Genomic DNA, 23,257 nt, shown 5'->3' on the forward strand with positions numbered 1-23,257 from the left:
TGTACTGACTTTGCTTTCCTTATTCCCACCGTTGCTAATGGTTTGGCATCCACAGTACCTCCAGTCATTCACCTGGGAAGGTGTATGGAAAATTAACCCTGAATTCCTAACTTGCTCACGCAGCCCTTTCCCACCATCCACCCACTCATTTCCGTCTAGTAAAAGTCTTCTTGTGAAAGCTTTCCAAAATGCCAAAGATGGCACTAAGTCAAGTATTCCTCACACCTGTACATACAGGGGCTGCCTGACGTTTATTTCAATACGCAGTCACACAGGTGACAGATGAAAATCACCGGCATAACACAGCTCTCACAGTGTAGAGAGCTGTATACTCTATCACTGTAGGAATCAGCAGCTGTTCTTGGGTCTTTCCTGAGCAAAATCTTCACGGCATTCAATAAGATTTTTGCAGGTACATGTAAATGAGAAAAGTTTGTTTGTGTTCCTAATGATGCAAGCTACATTTACTCACCTTTATCAAATGAAGATATATGTTCAGTAAGTGTCATTTAACCACAAGTGTTATCTTAATCAAATGTTTTGAGTTCTTCTGAATAAGTGGGTTGGGTCTACTTTTTGACAAGGCCACACACATAGTCCTTTTAGAGGAAGATGTCACATGTTCAGGTAGGTGAATTCTCAAAACACATCCCCATCTCAAAACAGACAATAAAATGGGCATCACAAAAATCCATGTTATACAGTAAGATTGCATTTCAATTTTCCTATTATTCAGTATAACAAGATTCAGTAAAACATGGAAGCAAAGTACCAATGGCCATCTTTCCCCAAGTCCTTGAAGAATTTATCTGCATATTCTACAGCTCTTCAGGTCTCTAAAGTTTCTTCATTTGCACCACAAGTGTCTACAACACAGATTAAACAACTTGTCACTGGGAAAGCACGGACTTTGGAGTTGGCTATCCACTTGTCTGTTTCAGTATTGTATTCAAGAATGTGCCCTAATCGACCAACACCCTGAAAACCAGCCAGGACATAAACTATGGATCCCACAGCTGCACACTTCACCGTTACACCTTTCCATGGCATTGGAGACACCATCTTCCATTCATTCATCTTGATATCGTAATATTCTACATTATCAAGGCCACCTAGAAAGAAGTGAAATAGAGAATTGCTTACTACTACATACTGTCTAGGATGAAGTTGAGTATAGAATGCTTCACAAAACTTAGTCATTTTCAGGACTCACATTAAAACAGACAAAGTCCTTCAAAGGAAAGGCCACAATTGTCTAAATGAGCTGTTGCTCACTCTTCTTTAAATACAGAAACAGAAGACCAGAAAGACTGAAAAATGAGATCTACTGCTACAAGTTTTACACTGTAAAGATTCTAATGAGTTGCTTAATGAACAGAACAATGCCTGATGTCTCATGGATTTGTGAGTAGTAACCAAAAGTTAGGAATCCACCTGAAAATTATCTCCAGTAAGGCCATTTCATTCTAGTCGGCTCATCAGCATACCTTCACCTAAGTAGGTCACTTACTGGTAAAGGATCTCACCCCATTTAACTACAAAGATGTTACTATCTTAACAGCCTAAGTCACTTTACAAGGGCCAACAGTTTCAAAAGTTATTAAGGAAACTACGTTATGTGAAGTATGTGAGATTTTAAGAAACAGCCTAGCAATCACACTTCACAATAAACATCATATTATTCTTATTTAAAAATAAATGACTATGAGGCACAGTGAAGTTTTCACTTCCAGTCCTGAATTATTAGATCTGAGAGATTAACTTCTATAATCACAAACGATATTTCATTCCAGACTCAAAATGTTTTCAATATAATATAATGGCAAAGAGTTATCAGTGAAATTGCAGAATAAGAACAGCAAAATAATATTTTACTTATTAGTTCAGTAACATATATTCAGCGAATACACTAAAACCTTGCAAAGAGCTCTGGCTATAACTGCTTGATCAAGTGCACAAAAAATTAAACATACTGATATTTTTGAATAGGTGTCAATCATGCTGGAATAGTTTTAGTAACTAATTAAAGAGCAGGCTATATTCTAGAACAGCATTAATGTGAATTTGGATATTCTAGTTACCATAAATAGTAATTAATAAACCTCATTGCTGAGAACTTTCACTTTCAAAAGCGCTTCAGAAACCCTATGTAATTAAAATCCAACTCTCCTGGGAAATCAACTATCATTCTAGTTTTACAGATAAAGAGACGGACCATGACAGTAAATCACATTTCATTAACTGGGGCAGTCAAGAAAATTCGTTGTTTTTCACTACTTGAAAATAGCTGACTAGGTTTAAATCTTTAGACTGAAGTTCCCAAAATAACGACTACTCTTCTACCTGTGCTGTTCAGAGGAATGACAAAAGTCTCTTGAAATACACGATGAAAGACTTAAAGCAAATAAACAAACTAGAAGTTTGCCTTTTGTTAAGATATCTGACTTGGCCATATTCATATGGGTGCTTTTCTCAATTTTACAGAAGGAAGAGATTGGAAAGCAAGATATAATGAAGCATGCAGGTGAACGAAGGAATGCAACAACAGTGTAAGCAACAGAACATGTCTTATAGTACTACTCAAAGTTTTTCCAGGTGAATTAAGTAATAACTCTTAACTCTTGACAAAAGCAAACAAACAAATAAATAGGCCCCAATGAAACAGTGAGTCCAGCTGAAGAATTAAAAGAACTGGAGTACCTAAACCATTCTGTCCACCCACAGCAAATATTTTGTCCTTTACAAACACCAGTCCATGGTTCTTCCTAGCTTCAATCATAGGACACAGCTCAGTCCATCTGAAGAAACAAACAAACAAAATAAAATCAAAGGATAATTCACTATTTGTTTTCTTAAAAAAAAAAAAAAAGAAATATTAAATAAATCCTGGAGTTAAGAAAAATAAATATGAATGAAAGCTGCTGGATAAAATTAACCTTTTAAGTAAAACTACAAATAACTGACATAGTACTGCTTAATTCAGGAAAATACCTTTGTTACATATAATTCATAGAAGCATGGAATCCTTAAGGTTTGAAAAGACCACTAAGATATCTAGTCCAACCACAACCCATCCCCACTGACTGTATCCACATGTGCCACATCCACACAGCTCTCAAACACCTCCAGGGACGGTGACTCCACCACCCCCCTGGGCAGCCTGTTCCAATGCCTCACTACTCTTTCTGAGAAGAAATTTTCCCTATTATCCAACCTGAACCTCCCCTGGCACAACTTGAGGCCACTATCTCTCATCCTATCATGAGATACCTGGGAGAAAAGGCCAACCCCCACTTCTCCACAACCTCCCTTCAGGTCTCCCCTGAGCCTCCTCTTCTCCGTACTGAACAATCCCAGTTCCCTCAGATGCTCCCCTAAGACCTGAGCTCCAGACCAGCTCCACTGCCCTTCCCTGTACATGCTCCCCGGCCTTGATGTCTTGTAGCAAGGGGCCCAATTTTTCCTATTCATCTATATTTCACGTATTTACAGAGTGAACAAAAGCAGACAAAAATATTCAGAGTTGACACAACACTTACGTTTCAGTGGCTGGATCATAAACTTCACAGGAATTTAGTACTCTTCCAGAAACGTTGTTTCCCAAGCTCCCTCCGCACACATAAATGAGACCATTTGCCTCCACCATTCCATGACTGCAGCGCTGAGTTAGCATGCTGGGCTTTGTATGCCAGCTTTCTGTTCTTGTATCGTAGCATTCAAACAAATACAGTGCAGAATTTCCTTAAAGAAATAAGAAACCCACCAAAGTGGCATTAATTTTGATGTTTGTCCTCCTAGGGAACAGTCTTAACAGTAATTATGAAATTGGTGCTTTGTTAGTTGAAAAGGGAAAGCTGCTTTCTCACCTCTAACAACAGAGCTAATCAACTTGAAATTTGGGACTACTCAAAAAGCACATACTTGTAATTCTTTTCTTGACTCTTTTGTTCAAGGAGATGTAAATAAGTTTATAAAATTTCTGTTTGCGTTTAAAAACAAATACAAATGATACAGATTTATTTTGGGAGGGGTGGGGTGAGGGTAGAAAAACTGTTCCAAAGTTGCATACAAATTACTGATCAAATTCCCATCATCTCATGTTACTCTCAGTACTTAGAAACATATGGAACGTGACATCTGTTTTGTAAACCTTGCAGATTCACTTGAGTGAACCCAATTTGGTGCTTTTGGGATTACGTAGCTAAATTATGTTGCAACATATTCCTAAATTATTAGCAACCATAAAACAGCTAACCTTCAACATTTACTTTCCTCCTGGCTACTGGCAGATACCTTTTATTTTTTCAAGTGTGAGGTCTGTGCCTTCCTTTTTCATGGACCAACAAGCTATTACTGAAATCAGAAGCAACTTTTCTAACAAAGGGAGGTGGGAGCTTCAAGACTTGTCCTTGGACAACTAGCCGCACTTAAAGCAGAGAAGACTGGGTACAGCTTTCTCAGAAAAGCATCAAATTACATCAGCTGGGGAACTGAGCTGACAAAACATACAGAACAGCACTATAAGTCCAAAAAATGCAGTAGATTTCTGTGAACCGTGTTTGCTTACTCCTACCACAATTCTCAAAATCAATAACAACTGTAGAGTGAGCCATATATTTTCCTTGATGTAGATACACATCCTTATTGCTTGTTAGCTGTACTAATTCTCATACAGAGGAAACAGAGAAGATCTATCTATAATGTCCTTTTAGAGAAGTGGAAAGCTTCCATTTCAGTATGCGGTCAGTATAACGTTAAATATTTGTCCTGCGCCTGAATACACTGCAAGAATTTACTATGTTTGGCACTCAGTTTCTGTTAACTATTGCAAATAAAGCAGTACTCCCATCAACTCCTAAAGGGGAAACCAACACTGTTGACTTAGTGGATTGGCACAGTGGCTTTCCAGACTCTTCAATCAATCCAATAAATATGCTACCTTTAGACTTCTCTACTACTAATTAATTTAGATATACTGCAATTTATTGTTTCACTAATTGTTTGCTTCAATTCAGAAAAATACTAGAATCAGTATAGATGGGCTTTTCTAAACAAGCAGTACTCATTGGATTCCAAGGAAAAAATACACTTGCAAAATAAACTGTTATTAATTTTTAGATTTCACTATTTTCCATAAATAATTAAGACAAAGTGAAACAGTGCAAGTATAGACTGCAAGTAACTCCAAATTAATCACCCTGTACTGGAATTGTAACCAATTAAAAAGTATTAGAAAGTAAACTGTACAATTCATTGACAGTTTGGTTTGTAATTCCTCATGATCCAGCATGTGCGGAAACTGGGAAGGCCTAAAAGATTTTGCAATGTCCCAAGCCTTGGTTAAACCTACTGCAAATAACGGGTAAAGTGTTATGTCACATCTACCACACTAGGTGGCAGCTACAAACTGTCTATCTGCTGCTACATCAGATCTCTTAAAAAAAAGTTAGAAGTCAGACCACCTAAATCTTACAGGTTTCTATTAAGTGTCAATTTTAAGGGCTAATTATGACCCATTTTTCCTCTGCAGCAAGACACAACTCAAGAGGATCTACTAAAAAATTTTATCTCTAGGCATAGTGGGGTTTTTTTTGTTTTGTTGTTGGTTTTTGGGGCTCAACATATAAAGTGAATATCATAACACAGCTATTCTGGGCACGTCACAAAATTTTAAGCCACACTGAGTTCTGCAAATTTCTGTTAAGTAAACTAATAGCAAACTACATTTGCTTATCTCTAGTTAACTCCTAACGTGAATAACACAATTTTAATCAGAAACAAAACACAACAGAAATAGGTTGTTGGATTTCATGGAGGAGAAAATTCTAAATATGGGAAAATTAACTCATGAGGCTAACACAGCAATGTGCAGTTTCTTTCCAACGGGGTCATGCAAAAAACAGAACATTTTCCAGGTATCTTTGTTTGTGCTTTTTGGGGGGTTGTTTTTAAAGATTTTTTAGTGTCTTACCCACTTCTGAACCACCAGATGTATAAATTTTGCCCTCAGCAGCACAGGCTGCAAGGCTATCTCGAGGTGTTGGAGGTCCTAGCTTGGAATACCAGCTATCCTTCACCACATTGTAGCAGTCCATTCGCTTTATAGGGAAGAGCTGGGAACCACCCAAAATATAAACTACGTTGTCCCAGAAGACACAAGCTGCATCCCTGCGCTTTTCAAAGGGACATCGGATGTCTGTCCAGCTGTAATCCTGCATTACAAAGAACAGGTAATGTCTAATAGATTGTAACACTTACCTGCACAGCGAGTGTTTTTCAAACAGAGCTTTTCATAGATTTAGATACGGTCAGTTTTAAATTTCCTTTTCAAAACAAACATGAACACTGTTTATTGAAGAATACTCCTCAGGCGTACTCTTGAAAAATTAACTTAGACACAGACATAGTTAGCTGCAATGAACCATGACATTATCAATGTTTACTTCCTCATTCCCTCTGTACACCCAGTACAGCTTCCCTGAAAAACATTTCGTTTTTTCCCCCAACAGAATTGATGTCCTGCTGCCACCAAGTCAGAAACAATGCACATAATCAATAAAGCAGAACTGCTTCTTTTATAAAAACTGAAGAAACATCTTACATATACTAAGAGATACTTTCTCTCTAAGGAAAATAAATACAGAAAGTAAAACCAAACAAAGGCGATGTAAAAGGAAGATAATATCCCAATTGACAAGCAACTCAGTTGAAAAGCTCCAGTACATACTTTATTACCATGACAACTAGAAGCTTATTTACAGAATTTGCAAAACACAAGTGATCTGTAGCTATCCACAGTTGATAGCATGAGAAATGGTGTAATGCTTTATCACAAATGCTGGCAGTCATGTTGCCTAAAAACTGATTTTGCATGGGTTGGCAAAACCAGCAAGTATCAAATATAGGCATTAATGCTACCCAAAGCCTTAAAAACACCAAACTCAGCAACTGATGGCAGACCAGGATAGCATACAGCACAAGAAACACTTCTTGAATAACAGCATCTCACATATTCCATGCCATCATAAGCATAGCTTTTATCTTATGCTGAACAGGAAAGTTTGGGACCTTAACTGTTTTCTGTCACCTCAAGATGGTCTGGCTAAACCAGCTGCATGACCTTCATTGTAATGAATCACACAAGACATTACATGATTACATTTTCTTAGCAAGGACATACTTCAAACACCTTGGTCAATGAGGAAGAACAGCGACTTCTACATGGGGGTTCAAAGAAAGAGGCAGAGTATGTTATAGTCCAAAACATCTTACAATCTTTTCCTGTAGAATCCCCCTTAGCAAGAAGAGCTGGCAGGTGCATGTGGCCCTTTATGATGAGAAACGCGTCCTGGGGCATCCTAGAAAGGAAAGCCATACTACAGCATGGCAAAATAAATAGCTGCATAAATCTTAAGAAAAACGTCTCAGAGCTTTGTGCAAGATCATCATATTTTCTGGCTCAAATTTCTGTCATTAAAAAAAAAACAACAACACCAACAAAAAACCCTGTTGTTTCCCCTTACTGTTTGTAAGGGCTGCAATCTGACCCACTTCTGTGGTTTCAGTTTGTAACTACCCTTTCATCCACACCTTTATCAAACAAAGAGCCACAGGCTCTCCCATAACCTGACCATACTCAGCAGACCCTGCCTCTTTCAGCACAAGGCACTTCAGGTCCTTTTCTTGGGATCCTCCTCCGTGTTGGTCTGCACCACACAGAATTCATTTCAACAGGACTTATGCATTTAAGAACAGTTGCCTTCCACCATAGTCAAGATCCATGCAACTCTGGGCAGTGGCAAGCCTCATTTTGGGAAGGGGGCCATTAGGAGGAAAAAAAGAACAAGATACGTGGTGACACTTTGCCTGCTCACCTTGTCTCTCCACAACTGCTCACACAGGACACAAGAGGCAAAAGCTGCATTAGTTTTTGAAAGGCTTTTTTAAAAGGGAAAACAAAGCAAAACAAACAAAAAAAGACAAAACAAAACAAAAGCACAGACATCTAATATGGACAAACTTGCTATTAATAGCCTAGTACTGACAGCTCCTTATCTCCTCCTAAGAGGCATGCTGATTCTCTTAGCTGTCAAGAAATAGCAATGCCAGGCACCTGCTGTATTTTAATTTCCTTTGGTGGACTTTGGTGGACTTGTTAGAAAGTTAACACTTCCAGCTACTCCTCAAAAAGTATATTCCTGCCTCAAGATCTCATAAAGTCATATATACGTTTTAAACAAGAATTCAAAAAGTATATATTTTATTACCAATTTGGGGGAAGAAAAAAAAACAACCTTTTTTGTTTGTAACATTCTAGGGAAAATTCAACAAGAAAATGCCTCCCATCAACAGAAAAAGGTCATCTAAGACTTTTCTTATAGTTCTAAAACTAAAGATCTCTACTCAAAATAGTGCCAGATTGTTTCATGGGAGTTTTATGCTCCAGACTGCATCTGTTCCATCACTTTCCTCTCTTGAAGTACATGCATCAACAGAAGTATCAGATACAGCACAACAAGGACAACAAATATAGACAAAGTAATGCTATTAAACATTGACAAATAACACAATCTATTCAATCCAATCTTATTTTAAAAACCCTTTTTGACAAAGAAGGAAACGAAGATCAACACCACAGATTGATTTTATGTACAAAGCAATCTTACTGAAAATAACCTTTGCACTAGTCTTGCAGTATGAGAATTGCTGAAAGCTGTACCACTCCAACAAGACAATATTTTCAGGAGAAACAGTCTAAGTTTGTTTCAAACTGCCTCTTTATCTGATATATTAGATTACTGAATTTAATTAAAATAAAAAATAAAGGATTAGGGCCACTATTCAATCAGTTCAGCAGACAGAAATATTCAATTCCTTCCTAAGGTCCTAACCTTGCAGAAGTACATACATAACCTTGGTTTTTGGCACTGTGACAGTCTCATTATCTTTTGATGAGACTAATTAAAGTGAGTCAAACTTGTGACGTGGAGCCTTACATCCCACACTTCTTATTTTACATGCACATAATACTAATCCAACAGGGCATCTGGAGCTTTGATTTGAGGCATTTAAGAAGCTAACATCACAGTTGAAGATCAAACTGAAATACTCAAATATCCAGAAAAAGATGTTTAAGTAACTTTAGAGCTGTAAATAAAATAAATAATGACTAAAGAAGACATGACAGACTAGGACTCAAGGAAGCATATAAGCACTAGAAATAGCATTCAATGAAGACAATGCTTATTAAAATCAGTTATTCCCTTTTTCCCTTCTCCTTCCCTGCCCACCCCCAGCTCCCCAACTGATCAACATACAAGCCCATAAAGTTCCATCAAGAGAAAATTCTGAAAAATTCCCTTCAAATTCAATTTTTTTTTTTGTGTTATACTTGAGCAAATAGACTAAGGAAAAAAAATATTTTAATCCTATGCTTTATATAGGCATAAGTTTTTGTCCACAAACCAGATTTCTCTGTAATATTACAGTTTTGATGATTGAATATCCCATAATTACATATAATTTTCCCTTCAGCTGACTTTGTCTCTTGCTCCCACTCAGCATGCCTTGAGATTGTTATTTTTCCAAAGACATCAAGTTTTGGGGGTTTTTTTGGTCTTTTTTTTTTGTTTCGTTTTTTTAAAGGAAAAACATTATTTTTCAAACACAAGTAAATCCTCGAAAAAGAAAAGACAACTGGAATATTTTATATTAATGCATAAAAAATGATGAAGCTACTATTCCCACCCCTTGTGTTCTGACCATTGACATTAAGCACTTTTTATCAAATATATCAGTTAGACTGGCAAACAGAGCAGTATTATCTGCACTGATAATACCCTTGCCAGCTAATAACTAGGACAGTAAGCCTCAAAGCTAGTTTCCACCCTGCCTTAAAATAGCTTTGTTCCAACATAAGTTACTGTAGATCAAGAGGAAGAAACACCAATCTAATTTCCTTCTAGTAGGAGAAAGGTCAGAGCACATTGGGTGAATTACAACCTGTTAAAATGACAAAACCAAATAACCATTTGAAGAAGATGAATGTCCTGATCAAAGACTTCCCCAGCTTAGATGTTGGAAAGAATTTACTGCTTCACAACAGGAAAAAAATACATCATCTCAGTTCCTCCCACCCTCAGTTGGGGCACTACTTATTATTTCTTACTTAAATTTGAAGGAAGAAGATGGACATCACTTAGGAATTTGGAATCCTCAATTAAAATACAATTTAAACGTCTCAAAGTTAGGAAGTATGGCAACTTTTTTCAAACCTCATCAGGCTTCAGAAAAGGTGGCTTCAATTCTACTTTACATACAGGAATGCAAATTTGGATCAGATGAGTTCAAAAAACATCCCAAGGGCTCATTCATCCTAAATTAGATGTGACAGGGCTCATGCTGACTATGTAGTTCACACAGGTAGCACACTAATCTACTTAACTGTTAGAAACTGTAACAAGCATTAAATGTGCTGAGCTGGAAATAACAATTTCTGTAACACAATATTACATATATGTACTTTCAAAATCTATCAGAGGAGTATTGGTACTTGAATAGACACTCATTTCTGTATTATTGCAAACATTGTCTGGTAAAACAGCATATGGATAATTCTGCAACTAGCTGATGTTTCCAGACCACCTAGTCTGCACAGCTGAAATAAACACCATTCCTGTGGCTTGATTTCTTTCAGGAAACACAGGAACAAATTCCAGGAAAAGCCTGACTGCTCTAAATTGGTCATATCTAAGGTTTTTGTAGAAATTCAGTTTTCCCACACCTCTGGGGTAATTGGCTCCTAATTCTCCTTCTTACATATTCTTAACTAATACAATTGTGAACTATTGGATTTAGAAATGTTTACATATATATAATAAAAGTATCAAAACCCCTTGCACTCTAAAACAGGTTCTACACTATCACAAAAGTTAATCTTTTAAATTATGCTAAGAAGAAACCACTGAGTTAGTCTCTGAGCATATCAGTGTGAGCACATGCTTATGGATTAATATGTTCCAAACTGACTGCTTGGTATTTCTGTAACCTTTTATTTATTTCTACCTATGGGATGCACGTACCAATAAATTCTGACTCAAAGGCATTACAGAACCCTATGTCTAACACTGGCAACAGACAAGCACAGTCATTCTACTCAAAATCAACTACTACATCTAGGAGCACAGATTTAAAAAAACACCTAATTAGCTACATCTTCCAACTGTACACCCAAGAGGCAGAGAATAATGCATCCTTCCCAATCCATTCTGCAGACCATTATGCTTTAGTTAATACCACCAGAAAATATAAAACATGTAAGGTTACAAACAGTGAATCTTAATGCATTCTGAGGTAACGATTACCTTTGGATTAAAATATCTGCAGGACTGGGGCTGTGAGCCTCCAAACAAAGCAATGCGATAATCATGTTTCTTCCTTCTTGGTCGTGTACCTTCCACTAGCTCTTCTCTGTCTTCTGGGGAAAGGAGATGATATCGCATCCCACCTGGAAGGAAGACAACTAGCTCACAAAGGAAGGAACGTTTCAGAGCTAGGGAAAGGGAAAAAACGGGGACTCAAGTTTCTACAGTACATATATACAGCTTTCTTTTCATTCTTAAAGGAAAGCATGTGCATGTGAGAGTGGCAGAAATCATCCAGACTTAGGTCTCATTTCAGATTTCCTACTCTGTGTGAAAACAGAACATGGATATGGACTCTTGTGAAATCCCAATTTATCAATAAGCACACATAGTCAATAATACCATGCAACCACGTTTGCCATACTGAAACTGGCAAAAGGAAGCATGAGTTATGAAAAATGATACTGGCAGAACTGGGAGTCCAGAAGGAAAGCATCTCTAGCATACTGCATCTTAGGAGAAACATCCCACTGTTGTTCATAACTTGACACTGCATAATATTAGTTACAATTGCTTTAAGAGAACAAGCATTTTTTTTGTTTGTTTCTAAGAAACATACCAAAGGATGCAAAAACATTACTCATCTTCCAGGTCATTAAAGCAAAAATGCTTATTTTTTCAGCAGTGCACCTAATTCCATGTCATACATAAGTACAACTGATATGCTGATGGTCAGAAAATACTTACCAACATATAGGTTAATTTGAATCTTACTTGTTGACTGAAAGAAAAGAGTTGCATGCCATTTTTTAGATCTACACTAAAAGGAAGCTGACTAACTCCTGCTGAAATTAAAAAAAAAAAATTCTTCCAGAATATTTAACAACATGTACACTTTATTTTCACACGTGATAAAGTGATAAAACTTCAAATTTGGTATCTTACAAGATTAAAAAAAAGGAAGCTTGTTTTCCCTTCTCATCTGTACATTAAGAACATAAGTGTCTACAGCTTCAAGTGTCACAAAGTGTGACAGATGAAAACTGCTTACAGAAGCTTTACAATATTCAAAACTTTAACAAACTAAGTTTTCATTATTCACCTCTGAGCAATAACAGGTACTGTGGTACTATCCTGTCCCAAAGGCACATTTCCAGTTACACCAACTCAATGGCAAAGAATTAATTCTGTTACGTATCATGAAGTTAATATCATTTGCTAGCGATTCTCACTTCTTTTCTCTTACAAGAAAGGATATTGTATTCATGACAATCTGCTAATGCAACTTCAGTTAAATGCAACGTCTGAGAAGGAACACAGAGTCATCAGAGCATTTAAAATAGTTTAGAAAAATCTACATTCCAAGTCATTAAAACATACAGAACATCAAAGATTTCAACTAGAGGTCAACTTACTGATCACCATTTTAAGGCATTCCGGGTTATCCTGAATAAGTGGTTCAGCCTGAACTGTTTTACTTAGGAAGTTCTTTGATATAAGAGGAAATCGGACTTTAGCAAGAATGTCAACCATGTACGGCTGGCGATTTGGTTCATCATACTTCAGCCACCTGACTGCTGCATCATAAACCTTAAACAGAAGAAAATGAAAGAAAAAGGTAATGTACACCATCAGAGACCCAGGCAAAAACTAAGTATCAGTGCTCCAATCAGATTCTTCTACTCACTGCAAATTAGCTAACAACAAAATTCCAGTATGTGGAGACTTCACTAAAAACGCCCACACTACTTTCTTTCAATAGAGGCAAGACAACACTCAGGCACAAATTAAAACAAATGCACAGACATAAAATCCCTCTATGTTTTTTTAAATAATAATTTCTATTATTGCTTAACATATTTCTCCAAATAGGAAGCATGAATCTGTAATTCATATCTACGTGTGTAACCCCTGCACTACATACAAGACAAATATGCTTTGTGTTCAGTGTCACAACATGGCTAACACTTCACAGGAAGCACTGAAATAGCTTGTATGTCACACGGTGTCCTAAGCTGACAAACTGTCTGTGTTATTAAACCATTCTTAGGAAGTTTCAAATTGTGTCTCAGCAGACAATTAAAAAAAAAAAAAAAAAAAAAGAACACAACACCTTTTTAAAGCTATGGTCTGCCTTGAGTATACTATTCTGAAACTTTCCTTTTTCTCTTTACAGGAAAAGATAACGTGTTTTCTTGACGGAGCAGGGTAGACAGAACAGGAAAGGTTACCAAGAAACCTGTTTGATTCATGATTGTCCTCTGAGTCAGGAAGGAATGGAAGTCCAATATTACCAATGTACTAACACACTTCAGTGCTGTTCACAGACGTAGCAAACCCTACTACACTGCCATTCCAGAGACACCACTAATTTTGTTATGGGTAATAACACAGTCAATACCTACTCGCTGAAGCTGAAACTGATCACAGCAATCAGTGTGATTAGTTAGTTCTGCCATTAAAAGCTTCTCCATATTATGAGTTATTCAGCACTGCTAAAACTTCTCAGCTGAAATTACTGAAGAGCAAGGGAAAATAAATAAAGATGACTTAAGGCTTGAGTTCAAACAGCAAAGGAAATTCAACAGAATGTTGGGATATAGTGTTCTTGTCTCAGTCATCAACAGAAACACTATTAGCATATAGGAAAAAGAGGCCACCTGGTAATGAAAGCCACCCCTTCCTTCCTGCTTCTGCTAAGTGGAAATACGCTTTATAGCAATATAAAAATCAAAGTAAGTGAACTTTCTATTAGTATTCCTGAGAAATAAGATTACTTAGGTATGCTGCCGATTTATGAGGAATTTTAATCATGCCATGCTCCTACCCAAAATTTCTATCGCTGCTGTGAAGTTGAAGCATGCTATCTTATTTTATCAAAGAACATCTAGAATCTAAATTCTAAAGTGTAAATTCCACTGCAAGACAACAAAGCAAAAAACACTCCTAGCTATGGGAAAGTTACCCAGGGCCCAAACTCTTCCTAGTTCGTGGTGAGAATTTTGAACTTGTCACCTGATATTATTCCCCCACCACAGCAATTATTATTTTCAGGCAACAAATATATCGAAGAAAACGCAATAATTCTGTGAATACTTAAGTCAGTAAAACACCCATCTCTATTTAAATGCATATACATACCACCTTGATTACAAGATCCTTCTGATGCATTTAAAGGAGTGTAAATTCATGAGAGCATGACTAAATGAACTTAAATTACCCAACTCAAGCACCAGAACCATCTAGAAAAGCTAAATTTCGGTATAGCTTCAACAGATGTGACCGAGAACCTTCAGGAAGTATCCAGCAGATAGTCATCTTGCAATCAGCTCCTTGAGCTGCAGTACAGACACACCTATACTCCATTTCCATGCAGCAGGAAGAATAAGCTGGCAAACAAACATTCAAGGCTGTGGTATACTGCACCAAGTGTTCCAAATGGGACAGCTGTGACTAATCTCCACCACAATTAACAGCTTTTAAATGAACATTTACCCCCTTCCGATCACCTAAGACTTTTTGTATTTATTCCATAAATAAGGGCCTTCAATTGTCAACGCTTCTAGTACTGAGTGTTAGCTCCACTTTGTTCCTAAGTCCTTCAATTTTGCAAGTTTAATTTATGGGTACATGCTTCCATCAGCAGCAGCTCCCCTCTGCAAGAAGCTGACACTCAGCACATGCTCTGGTACAGACATTAGCCATTAAGATGCATTCTGGACTCCACTTTGAGGTAGCTCACTTCCACTCATTGTGCCTAAATTCCAATCTGGGAGTACTGTTATTATACATTAAACTTAATTCAGTTCATGTTACATGGAATATCTCAAAGAAGGAAACCATTTTGTTTACATCATTAATGTTTCTTTCCAGTTTGCTGACATTACATATATTACACCAACACTTGAAGCGTGGATATTCATTTTACATTTGGTTTTGACCAAGCTGGGGTGTACTTGCTAGCTGTTTGAGGGAAGGAATTGTCCTGTTTTGCTCTGTACTGGCATGGCCTCAGCTCAAGCACTGTGTAGGAATATCTGAAGTGACACACTTGAAACTTTCTCTCAATTAAGAAGAGAAGGAGGTAAAGTTCAACCTTCTGAGCTGATAGAAGAGCTCTTTGTACAATGAAGCAGATCTCACCTGATCTTCTGCCCTCACAGTCAGTGTATCTTGGTTCAAGAGGTGTGTCACACGCTTAACATCGAGCTGAAGAAATTCATCTGTCTTGTAAACTTCAGTGAAATGCTGATGGATAAAGTCATCTGCGGTGGCTTTCAGTTCTGGACAGTCTAAGCATTCTGCTAACACACTTATACCTGTGAAGAAACAATTAAGAAAACACCTTTCCAAACTGAACTGCAATTACCTTTAATATGTTTGACTAGAATAGTAATACCATAATCTCAGTGATACTTACAATGACAGTTTATTGATATGCTTAAAGAGAAAGATACTATCATAATTCATCTGCAACTTGAGACAATCTAAGATAAGCACAAACTTGTGATCCCTAGCTCTACAGGGCAAATTGGAGAGTCAGGTCTGTAGCACTTGCTGTACTATTTCTCCAGCACTATTTCCTCACTATGAAAAAGACATCAGTACGTTAATTAGGTCTGAGCCACATGACACTGAAGTCTAACCAGAACAGCACAACGTTTACAGGTTTCATGACCTGCCCTGACCTGCTCATGCAGCAATCACCAACCAAGCGCAACTAAGAGCCCCGGTGAGCTGGGACTCTTCAGTATAGGTAGCAAAGACTGCTGCAGGCCAACACAGAAGAAGTCAAGCTAACACTGCTGCAAGAGCAGAAGCTTGGCATAAACCTATAAACTGCAACTGCTACTGAAAAGTACTGCTTCCAGCCTTCTCTCTAGTTACCAGGTGAGCACAGGGCTGTTCAGCAGAAACTTTGTGCCCATTGTATTATTGTCTTCCCCCTCCTTCTCCTTCAGAGGATGGCAGTAGTTGGAGCAGAAGCAACCCCACAGTCAAATTCAATCCACAGGATGCAATTAGAGTGAGCTGCTCTATGAAATAAAATGCAAACTACAATATAAAATTCAAGAGTACGACCTAGCTGGCTGTCCAGTGAGAAATAACAACATTTCAAAAGTTCAAAATAAGTCATGGTTTATTTCAAGTATTCATTTTTATGAACTGTGAGCTTGCCTGTAAGTCTACACTGAACTCATAAAGCATAGAAATTAAATGAATTTTTCCTGAAGCTATCTCCTTTTGATATGAATTAGCAAAATATGCAAGTGTTTAAGAACATAATTAATTGTCTAGTTAACAAAGACCACAGAGGACTGAATATGATTCAAAGCAAGTGTAAATGGGATTTTCCTTAGAAAGCAGTATCTTCGTTCCCGCAGTTGTTTCAGAGCCTCTGCAATAGTGCAGCAAACCATCAGTTGAGTCTTTTTAATTCAGATATTTTGCAAAACATTTGTTGATATTTAAACATCTGTAACTGAACTGAGATGTCACTAGTAGAATTGCAAAACTAACATCAGTAAGTAATTCTAAATATTTTGTTAAATCAAAGAGCAAAGATTAAGTACTCCAAATCTTTGCATATTAGTAAGCACCAAGTTCTGTTTGCTGTTTATGTTTTTGTAACACTAAGTTTACACTAAGACTACAGGGTATATCAAATATCAAAATGGCCCAGATGACTTGCACAGGTTTCACTCAAAAGGAGAAAGAAGCAGCTAGAAACAAAAGTAACCTAAACTCATCCTCTTCGTAATTTTTAGAAGATGTGCAAGTTTTGTATAAAGTAAATCAAATTTTATCTCCAAGATCAGTAACAACAACTGAAAGCTTCACCTGAAGGATCCGAAACAAACAAGAAGCTCCAGGCTGCTGCTAAACTGGGATGAGACTTATCAAAGTCAGTGGACCCTGTTACTGGCCAAGACAAACAGCAGATTATTCTATTTATGGCAAGGGAAAACAGTTCAGATTCAGAGTAAAATTATTTTTTGCATGTGCTTGGATTAAGCCAAGTATTGTTGCCTTTTATACAATCGTACTATTTTTTTTTCAAGAACAGAAAAGTTTAAAAAGTGACTAGTCTGTAGTTCTCTTACCAAGACAGTTTGAAGCATCAACTTGTTCTTTCAGAAAGTCCACACACATTTTTTTCACAGGTTCAATCTGATATTGGTTTGCTGCATCTAGTAAAGACTGGACATTATTGCTGTTAACAGAAATTCTGCAAAACAGAAAGTGCAACATTAGCAATGCTACACTTAACTTAGTAGTAGCCAAAGCACCAATCCATAAATGGCAATATTATTCTCCTGCTGATTTCCCAAACGGTTAAGACACAACTTCCCTTCATGGTCTTTTCAAATTGCTTTAATTTCCTGTATATTACTGAGGGAGGACAGAGAACAAGCAGTCCAGGATTCTAAAGAATTAAGCCTTTAACACAGGCCATCTGGAATACCATGCTATTGCTCTGACTTGTGTGATTAGCCATTTTCACAAGAACAGAAAAGGCAAAGAGCCTTCTCCTGACAGCCTCCTACTCCCAAACACACATCAGTGAAATCTGTCTAAATACATCATCAAAACTTCCATAGTTTATTTGCCTAGAGTGCACGAGCAGCAGCACCATTTTGGCTGCAAGGCAGCAGCATCGGTTGTGCTGGCACTGGTTGCTTCTCACCGCAGATGAAGCATACAGAACTTCTCTCAGAAAATGGAGAATAAGCCTTCATCCCATCACCACAGAGATGAAGGGCCTGCCACCCCTCGTAAGAGCTTGTTGCAAAGTACTCTTGAAAATCCCAGTCTTTTGAACAAGCTCCATTTAAACATTATAGGGGCAGCAGCACTATTTAAAAACAAATATGCAGGAGCCTGAGAGAGAAGGGAAATGCAGTTTGCAAAGCATTTTTCTACTCAGACTGTCCAGAGGTGAAGGTGTAAGGCCCTGAAATAGTTACTTGTGATAGCTACTAAGGTCATAAAGAGAAACCCCAGCTGATAACAAGAAGGGACTGCATTTCAGAGCAATGGAGAACATAATTCAACTCCAACACTGAAGCCATAAGCATTCTGAATAACTTTCTGAAGTCAGTTACTACTCTCTTTAGTCCACAGGGCTTTCCACTGATTAACTAAGAAGGAAGAGGGAAGAAGGATATAAGTCTATTCACAACTGACTCAAAACAAGTAAAGAATTGTAATAACATGAAAACTGGTGAATCATAAAAGCATTGTTTTAAGATTTCATCATTTACAGTTGGCAGGCTTTCTAGCAGACATGTCAGTTTTAAAGAACAAAACTACCTTGCAGTATAAGCAAACTCCACAAGCTGTTCAATAATGTCAGGTTCTGCATCTTTCAGCTCCACTTCAAAGGACTTTGATTCAAGCATATTTGCTGCAAAGAGGTTAAAAGGCGAACTACATCAATAAGCCACTCCAGTTATTCTTCATTTTAAAAACACTAAAAATTGAAGTGATTATACACAATGGGATCCTGCTAAAAACAGCACGCAGCTGATTGCTGCTTTTCCCTTACTAATGCAAGTCAAGGAAGAAAGGAGGTGGTGTGATAACCAAGATAACTGCTGTGTGCACATGTTTGCAGTAAGTCAATTCTGCTGAAAAGTGCATTAAATAGGAACAGTCAAAAAATTCTATCAGACTGCAACGCAGACTGCCAAGCCAGCATGACCACAGATAGGAAACATGCTCTGCACCACCAAAGGCTATTTCCATATTCAAGCTGATAACAGCAGAGCCAGCTCAAGAGCTCCCACGCTGTCACAGCGCTGCAAATCTACCCACAGATGGATCCAGGCCAACCACCAGAAGGCAAAAGCATTTTACTTCTTCTTGAGTTTAAAGTGCGTTTTATAGCGCAGTAATTTTACTTCTGCATGCCTTACCCATGATTTTTAAGACAGATACTATGTTGTTGCATTTGTAAAGGCAGGACGAGTGCAATAATGCTTAAAGCTTTGAAAACAAAAATAAGAGGAACAGTGAACAGAGATGAATGGAAGATGGATAAGAACTGAGAAAGTCTTCACTTACACCTATCCCTGAAATTAATCACTTCATAAAATAAATTTGTGGCTGACAAGCTGCTTATCAAGAAATGTCACAGAATCACAGAACTGTAGGGGTTGGAAGGGACCTCTAGAGATCATCGAGTCCAACCTCCCATGAAAGCATAAATAAAGCACTTTCGAAAATACTTACTAGTAAACATCAAGTTAAAGAAGTGGCTTGCAGAGGCGAGCACAACACGGTGAGCTGGGATCCTTCTTTCCTGAACCATAAGAATGACATCACATAGCGTTCTCTAAATCAGAGGAAGAAAACCAGATGGAAAAAAACAGAAGATCAACATTTCTGAAACATTTTCAACAGTATTTCTCTAAAAACAGCTTATGAAAACTCTCTGGTCTCCTTTATCTGCACACATCAATACAATAGCATGCAATAAAAAGATTTCCTGAAAGTCAACAAAGCTCAACAACCTAAGAACTAAGGAAGCCCAGTTTTCCCAGGACCTTGCATCCTAAGGCTGGTCACTGATAACATGAGCTCTGACTGAAGCTTTTCTTGTGGCATCTGCATCAGCCCCCTATGCCAAAGGCTCTACAGCACTGAGCAGAAGTTACACTGACATTCCATCCTTTTCATCCTTATCTACTCAACTGCCAATCTAATTTTTAAGCTTCTTATAGGATACTTATCAGAAAGCATTCACTGATTGAAATATAAATAATACCCTGCAAACAAAATAAGGCTGAATTACAAGTGTAGATTTGGGGACCGTACAACACTTGACTTCCTTTGTACATCCATGACTCTAAAACATTTAAGATGGAAGCAATAACAAAAAAGACTGTGTGAGCAAAGTTTCAAATGAAATCGTTTAAAGCTGGAATTCCTAGCACAAGTGGCTCAAAACAGGTGTGATATATTAGTAGTACAAAACATCATAGAATTCTGTGGTTGAGCTTTGCTATGACTCGCAACTGCTGCTTCAACTACATGCTGTGTTTCTAAGGTATGTTTGATGCTCAGCTCAGTATTTGAAGCATCTCAGATATCCTAAAGCCTCTCTGGGTGTGGGAAGAAATATTTGTCAACCAAACCAGATCATCATTCTCCGTTCTTTCCCTGTGACATTTCTGGGTGTAACTGCTGTTTCAACCACGGTACAGAAACACTCAAAAAGAACTTTCCAACAGGACCTCTTTGCATCACTCAGTAGCTCTGATGATGCAACCCATGACTGGTGCTTCATCGACCAAAACACACACCCAAGCGTCACCCTTTATTTCCAAGCTCCATTAACTTGATGACACCTTGCAACTCCATCCCAGCTTCATTCTCAACTACTTCCTTGTTGGCCCACTTCCACTCAGTGGCAAAGTGGCAACAGATGTACACACATGCTGTCAAAAAACTCATATATCTTATATCCACAGAGATACAGCCATTCCATTTTGGAGATCAACAAGAAGTCCTCCATGCACTGAACATACTAATATCTCGCCAGAACTGAGTGCTGATGTGCCCATTGTTTACTTCAAAATCCCACACATGGCAGCTGCCTCTAGATCACAGTTCATAAAAGAAAACAGCCTCTTCATAATTAGCTCTACTTTCCACCCATCCCATTTTCCTACATCCTTAACCAAATGCAAACAAACAGGTAGCACTCTGCATGCAGGTTGCTATTTTCATCACAGGAAAGTTTTAATGCAAAGCACTTTGAGGTTTTATAACCACAACACAGTTCTCAACTTATCAAAATACAAGAGCAGCTTCCTGTAACAACTAAACTGCAGCACAAGGGGCAAGCTGACCTAGAACATTTTCCTCTGGTAGCTGCTCCTTCTACATGTAGCTAACAGAAGCAGAAATGTCTCAAAACACGCAAAGGCTTCTAGAGTGACCAACTGACAGGGGTGAGTGGACATGCAAGCCACCATATGAATTCTGATCAAAAGGGAAATAAAAGGTAGCAGGCAAAATTTGGAGTTGCATTCCCACCCCCTAGTCACAGCAGGTTTAAGACACCCAGAAGTGGCACAACACTTAGGGGTTTGATCCTCTCACACCAGGGGCTGTATTTCCTCTGCCTGCTTGATGTCTCAAAAAGCTGATTATTTGACATTTGTCTGTGGTATTTTGCTGAAGGTTGAAACTCTGCTTTAAGTTCCAGATGTTCTGCTTATTTAGGATACACGAACTTCCGAAGATGAGCTGTTTCTCTTCAAAGATCCAAAATGGCCATAAATAAGAAAGAAAAAAAGTCACGTTTGAGAAGAGGCAAGAGTCCAAAATGGTCATCAGTCAGAAGAGACTAAGCATTCTTGTGCCCTAACACAGATAAAGTGAGGAGGTGGGATAGCTCCCCAAATGATCATTGAAGACCACCAAAGAACCCCACACAATTGCAGAAGATTCAAATATGTTATGTAAGCTTACATAATCCTATGAATATGTCATAGGTAGGCGTGACTTATGTATTAGGTAGGTGTAAAGTGAAAAACATTTTGGACTATAAATAGAAGTCAGCGTAAAGACTTCGTGCACTTTATTTGTAGGCATTTCACACCTTGCAGGCCATGTAGAATAAATGTCTCTTCTATACACATTTGTCTTTTCAAACACATTTTGGGAGATTTAATTGACAACATGCCTACAAAGGTAACAGCACCTAGCATCCCCTTGTCAACAAGGACAAAGGCTCAACAATGCTGAACTGAGCTATGAACTCTGCTACACCCTACATCAGTAGATCACAGAATAGCTTGGGTTGGAAAGGGACCTTAAAGATCACCTAGTTACATCCTCCTGCAATAGGCAGGGCTGCCATGCAGTAGGTCAGGCTGCCCAGGGCCCCATCCATCCTGGCCTTCAACACCTCCAGGGATGGGGCATCCCAACTTCTCTGGGCAACCCTGCTCCAGAGTAAAGAGCTCCTACCTAACATCTAACCTAAATTTCCTCTATTTTAGCTTGAAATCATATTCTCTTGTCTTATCTCTATTAGGCTGTATAAGAAGTTGGTCCATCCCTCCTGCTTTTGAGTACTGGAAGGTCACAATGAGATCTCCCCAGAGCCTCTTCCAAACTGAAGAAGCACAGCTCTCCTCGGTCGTTCTTCACGTGAGAGATGCTCCAGCCCTCTGATCATCCTTGTGGCCCTTCTCCATACCTATCAACAGCTCCACATCCCCCTGTACTGTTTGCAGTACTCCAGATGGGGCCTTATGAGTGCAGAGCAAAGGGGAATAACCAGCTCCATCTCCCTGCTGCCACCTCTCGAGATGCAGCCCAGGATCCCGCTGGCCTTCTGGGCTGCGTGCACACCTTTCTGCCCACCAGGATCCGCGGTCCTTCTCGGCAGAGCAGCTCTCACAGCATTTCATTCCCTGAAATCACCAACAAGTATTTCCTCGAGCCCAACGCGTCAGACGGGGACGAAGGGCGGACCAGAGCGGAAGCAGCGGGCGCTGCCCGCCGGCTGCAGGACTCATAGCGGCGGGAGCGGAGCGGCACCGCGCGGGGCAGCGCCACGTGACAGCGGCGCGCACGGAGCCTCCGTCCGCAGCACCGCCGCCTCCGTATCGCTATTCCCACCGAGCTCCAACCGCAGCGCCCGGCAGCCCCGGCCCGTACCTGCTTGCGCATGCTGTTCATAACGCCCATGAAGCCAGCCAGCAGCTTGGCCTCCTCGCGGGCTGCCAGCTTCTTCTCCGTCTTCTTCTTGCTGCTCTTCTCAGAGCCGGGGGCGGCCATGGCCCCTCACCCGCCACCACCTCCCCGCACGGAGGGCATGCGACGGCGCGCCACGAGCGGCCGCCTCGGGCTATCGCCACGGCAGGAGCGGACAG

General features: G+C 38.9%; 1 protein-coding gene across 1 annotated transcript; it reads right to left on the reverse strand.

The window, feature by feature from the left end:
* KLHL7 (kelch like family member 7) lies at nt 1-23,257 on the reverse strand. The gene is made up of 11 exons (XM_065753512.1): nt 23,043-23,257; nt 19,599-19,701; nt 18,678-18,771; nt 17,468-17,592; nt 15,507-15,682; nt 12,779-12,953; nt 11,364-11,506; nt 5,972-6,212; nt 3,540-3,741; nt 2,701-2,798; nt 1-1,112 (listed from the first exon to the last, which is right to left on the reverse strand). The coding sequence occupies exons 1-11, from the start codon at nt 23,160-23,162 to the stop codon at nt 829-831; spliced, it is 1,761 nt and encodes a 586-aa protein (XP_065609584.1). The 5' UTR covers nt 23,163-23,257; the 3' UTR covers nt 1-828.

Source organism: Cyrtonyx montezumae, unplaced genomic scaffold (assembly GCF_038088225.1).
Source record: "Cyrtonyx montezumae isolate F1298 unplaced genomic scaffold, pur_monq_1.0 scaffold_8, whole genome shotgun sequence".
Lineage (NCBI taxonomy): Eukaryota > Metazoa > Chordata > Aves > Galliformes > Odontophoridae > Cyrtonyx > Cyrtonyx montezumae.